The 5,129-nt window shown below is 48.8% G+C and overlaps 1 protein-coding gene across 2 annotated transcripts; it reads left to right on the plus strand.

Annotated features, from left to right (window-relative positions):
- The first annotated feature begins 225 nt into the window (after positions 1–225).
- On the plus strand, positions 226–4,877 carry LOC124657871. 2 transcript variants are annotated; one of them, XM_047196350.1, is made up of 2 exons: positions 226–2,979; positions 4,341–4,877. In XM_047196350.1, the coding sequence occupies exon 1, from the start codon at positions 226–228 to the stop codon at positions 2,920–2,922; it is 2,697 nt and encodes an 898-aa protein (XP_047052306.1). In that variant the 3' UTR covers positions 2,923–2,979; positions 4,341–4,877. The 2 variants fall into 2 exon arrangements, with proteins under 2 accessions (XP_047052306.1, XP_047052307.1); XM_047196351.1 differs by lacking the exon at positions 4,341–4,877 and adding an exon at positions 3,086–3,308.
- Positions 4,878–5,129: the final 252 nt, after the last annotated feature.

Raw genomic sequence — 5,129 nt, forward strand, 5'->3', positions numbered from 1 at the left:
GTGGTGCTGGCACTTCTGATCCATTTTTCCTCCAAGGAGAGATCCGGTTTGTTTTTTTCCCACCCAGAGCGGCGGCATTTCCTCCGCGCTTGTTTGATCCAAAAATCTCCCCAGAAATCTCGGGTTTTTCCGCTCCACTCACTCACCCGTGCCTCACTGATCCAAACCGCCATTGGAGGAGCTGCGGTCGCCGATCCGGGAACTCTGGGGACGCCGGCCCATGCCATGCATCTCTCCCTGTGGAAGCCGCTCTCCCACTGCGCCGCCATCCTCCTCTCCAAGAACAACCGGCGCCGCGGCGGCCATGGCGGCGGCAACGGTGTCCGCGACGACCCATCGTCGTTCCTCCGGCAGCTGCGGGACGCGCTCGACGCCGCGTCGGAGGAGGGCGCGCTCTGCCCGCCGCCGGAAGCCGCGGGCGCCGACGCGGACGCGGACGCCGCCGTCACGCGCTCCCGCTCCCTGGCGCGGCTGCGCGCGCAGCGGGACTTCCTCCGCGCCACCGCCCTCGCCGCTGCCGCCGGCCCCTTCCGCTCCATCTCCGACCTGCCGCTCCTCGCCCACGCCATAGCCACCTTCCTCTCCATGTACCCGGACTACGCCTCCACCTCCGACGTCGACCGCCTCCGCCTCGACCACTACTCCCACCTCGCCGGCAGGGTCTGCCTGGACTACTGCGGGTTCGGCCTCTTCGACTCCAGCTGGGACTCCTCGTCGGCCTCCTTCACATTGTCCGAGCTCAATGCCAATCTGAGCAACCACGCTCTCTACGGTGGCGCTGACCCCGGCACGGCTGAGAACGACATCAAGGAGCGAATCTTGGAGTATCTGAATGTGCCCGCCAGTGAGTACGCCCTGGTGTTCACAGTGAGCCGGGGGTCGGCGTTCAAGCTGCTTGCCGAGTGCTACCCGTTCGAGAACAACCGGAGGCTGCTCACCATGTTCGACCACGAGAGCCAGTCGGTGAACTGGATGGCGCAGAGTGCACGGGCCAAGGGCGCCAAGACACGTGCCGCGTGGTTCCGTTGGCCCACTCTGAAGCTCTGCTCGACGGAGCTGCGGAAGGAGATTGTGGGCAAGAAGAAGGGCAGGCGTCGGGATTCCGCAGTCGGCTTGTTTGTGTTCCCTGCACAGTCTCGGGTGACCGGTGCCAAGTACTCCTACCAATGGATGGCGCTGGCGCAGCAGAATGGCTGGCATGTTATGCTCGATGCTGGTGCACTTGGTCCCAAGGACATGGATTCGTTGGGGCTCTCGTTGTTCCGGCCAGACTTCATCATAACCTCATTCTATAGGGTGTTTGGTTCAGACCCAACTGGATTTGGTTGCCTTCTCATCAAGAAGTCGGTTATTGGGAGCTTGCAGGGGAGGAATGGCTGTAATGCTTCTGGGATGGTCAGGATTGTTCCAGTGTTTCCACAGTATCTCAGTGACTCCATTGATGAATTTGATGCGGTGGAAACGGAGGGTCTTGAAGATGACTCTTGCACCCCCAAAGATGAAAATCCAGTTCCGGATATCCGGAATGGGTCGCAGCTGCCAGCATTTTCAGGCGTGTACACGTCTGCTCAGGTCAGAGAGACGTTTGAGAGCGACCCTGGTCGTGACAGCAGCTCGGATAGGGATGGAGCGAGCACCATTTTTGAAGAAACCGAGAGCATATCTGTTGGTGAAGTGATGAGGAGCCCAGCATTCAGTGAGGACTGTTCATCAGAGAATTCTTTCTGGGTTGATGTTGGCCAGAGCCCACTGGGATCGGAGAAGTCTGGTCAGTTCAAGAAAGGCAAACTGGGATCGCCATTACCATCGTCTTGGTTCACTGGCAGAAAGAGTAACAAGAGGATGTCGCCTAACCTAACGTCTAGGATATCAAGGAGCCCACTTTATGATGGCAATGTGATATCTTTTGATGCCGCTGTACTATCAGTTTCACAAGATGTTGACTGCCTCAGGGAAGACCCTGAAGAAGAAATCTATGAGAATGGCCGTAGAAATCATTTCAGGCAAGTTAGTGAAATCCAGGAGGAGCCGGAGGTTGAAGAGGTTGTTTGCCAACGTGCCATGAACGGTCTAGATCACAAAGAAAGTGCGATAAGAAGGGAAACTGAAGGGGAATTTCGTCTTCTGGGAGGCAGGGACGGAAACAGCAGATTTACTGGGGGCCGGCTCTTCGGTGTTGAGGAGATTGATGGAGCTATAAGCATGGGTCGCAGGGTTTCGTTTAACACCGATGCGAATATGATTGCTGACAGGCTACATCGGGCCTCAGATGCTGCTGAAGCTTCTGGATATCCATTTCGTGAAGATGATGGTTGCATAAGTGATGGCTACGATGACGACGCTCAAGACTGGGGCAGGAGGGAACCGGAGATAATTTGCAGGCACATTGATCATGTTGATATGATGGGGCTCAACAGAACAACTCTTAGGTTAAGGTACCTTATCAATTGGCTAGTAACTTCCCTGTTGCAGCTGAGGCTGCCAGGCTCAAAAGATGTTGATGGAGTCCCTCTTGTCCACATTTATGGTCCAAAGATTAAGTATGAAAGGGGAGCGGCTGTTGCTTTCAATCTGAAGCAAACTGGTGGCAATTTCGTTAATGCTGAAGTTGTTCAGAAGATAGCTGAGAAAAATGGCATATCTCTCGGCATCGGTTTTCTTAGTCATATAAAGATAGATCCAAACCAGAAACTGTCAAATGGAGCACTAGATATACCCGAGGCTTCCTTTTATAAGAATGGCCGCAGAGACAGTAAAAAGGTGACAGTAAGAGTTGAAGTTGTGACTGCTTCGCTTGGCTTCCTTACTAACTTTGAAGATGTGTACAAGATGTGGGCATTCATCGCCAAGTTTCTCGATCATTCGTTCCTGGAAAGTGAGCGCCTTGCCTTAGCTGCTGACCACTCAGAAGGACAAATTTGAGCTTGCTGTATGGTTTAGCAACCGACGAAGGAGAGGAAGGTGATCTTTCTCCTTTAGGTGAGCCATAGTTTATGTTTTCGAGGGGTAATTGGTAGTGGATTTAGCAGATTTGTTTATTCTTTGCCTAGTTCCTCGACATGTGACTTATTTTTGTGTCATGTAGAGTTTGCTCAAATTTGTACCAGCAGCTCATCAGTAGAGCTCCTTTCCACTGAACAATGTTTGTAAAGCAGCTCACTGGAAATGAAATAGTTTTGAGTGCTTTGTGCTGGAATGTATCGGTGATGCACTTATCACATCTTCTGTCAATACTCAATACTGCGTTTTGGTGTGTTTTTATTTGTGGGCCTTTCCTTAGTTTGTAACTTCATTTGTTGATCTTTGATAATTCATCAATGTTGCTATATAACTCTTGTTTTTGTTCATGAAGTAAACTCGCAACTGTAAATGGTGTGGACTGCTTATGTTTAAATTTCCCATTGAATTTTATTCTATTCAGTCTGTTCAACATGAATACATGATTATGTGTTCGAGAAGCAAATCATTGAGTAGGATTTGAAGTTTATGTGACTACCATCGTTTTCCTTCATGGGTGAACATCAATCATGTACTGTCTAACTGTGGAATGCCTATCTTTTCTTTTGTTCTTTTGATGTTAAATTGTTTTAGCTGCATCAGCAATAATCTAAAACTGTAGTCCCTTCGATAATATCGATATGAAGAAACATTAGGTACCAGTCACAGTGTTGTTTCAGCTTCTGTGAGCACCTTCTTTGTTGGATGCACTCTTAAATATGACATTCTTATGATCATGCACTGTCTCAGGATGCTCACATGGATAAGATCTTGTAACCTTTAATGTGATTGTTCCTTTTGTACTAGTAAACCGAAATTTGCAACATCCACCACAGATGTATTTGGTGTATGTCTTTTGTCGACGCAGGTAACTATAATTTTGAAGGTGTAATTTACTTTTTGTATTGATACTCCCCATTTATCAGTAAATCAAAATCAGGGACTTCCATCATAGATCTGCTCTGCAGCATCATGAAATGTCTTTTTATGGTCTTTCCCTTTATGCTGGTAAATTAATTTGGGAACTCACCACAATTCACAACTCACAAGCCTATCTTGGCCTATGTCTTGTCGATGTTCCCTCTCAGCACGAGTTTCTACAGTAATTGGTCATGCACTTGTCATATTGTTAGGTTTTATGCTTAATATGATGATTCCATGATTGTTTCCAAGTATAAAACTAGAAATGCTAAATTGTGTGCCATTTTTTTGTTGTTGAGAAAACGCAAAGGACCTTTGCGTTTCATTTCATTGAAAAGGTAGGCTTTTGGTTACAATCCTCCTTGGAGGCACAGCTTATTACTGGTAAAAGTAAACTAATGGACATCCCATGTCATTGGCAGGACATCGCGGAGGCCGGTTGCGCCAGCCCTTGCCCAAAGCGCCGCCTCGTTCTTGATCTGCCCAATGAGGGCACTGGCAGAGGGTCGTGCCTTCTCGAAGATGCAGCTATTCCTGTGCTTCCATAGCATCCAAGGTGTGAGCAGGGTCGCTGAAGCAAGTCCCTTGCGTAGAGGTTTCGGCGTCTGCTGTCTTGCGGTGATCCACCAGTCAAAGAGTGATGCATCATTGCCACAGGGTGGCCTGCAGGTCATACGCAGCCAGGCCAGGATTTTGTACCAAATCTGTTGGGAGAAGGGGCATTCCAGGAGAAGGTGATGCATCATCTCCGGCAGCTGGTCACAGAGGGGGCATCTCGCGTGGTGGTGCCATTCATATTTGGAAAAGCGGAAGATGGTGAAGTTGTGATACACAACTCACCACGATCTGAAGTGATGCCACAACCATAGTTCACTTTGTATTGAATACATCAAACATAAATTTGAGTTTTTTCCCCTACTGCTACTGCTTTTGTCTGTTCTTACTTGTTAGCACCATGGGCTAGCCATTCTTGGTTCGAACCTCAGTTCTACCTTAATTAAAATGATATCTACTTCCTCCTATAGACTACTCGTTTTTTGCTTGTTTCTTGTACTGTACATGTCAGCAGCAATAACCGCCAGTGGCACAGCAACTTAGAAAACAAGACCAAAGTCACAAACTGTACTGAGTTTAGAAGTACAAGTGGGTGTTTCTTTCCAAAGCACAAGGATGTAAATCGATGACCTTGAAAGCAGACGGTCTAATGTTAA

The sequence above is a fragment of the Lolium rigidum genome, chromosome 5 (assembly GCF_022539505.1).
Source record: "Lolium rigidum isolate FL_2022 chromosome 5, APGP_CSIRO_Lrig_0.1, whole genome shotgun sequence".
NCBI lineage: Eukaryota > Viridiplantae > Streptophyta > Magnoliopsida > Poales > Poaceae > Lolium > Lolium rigidum.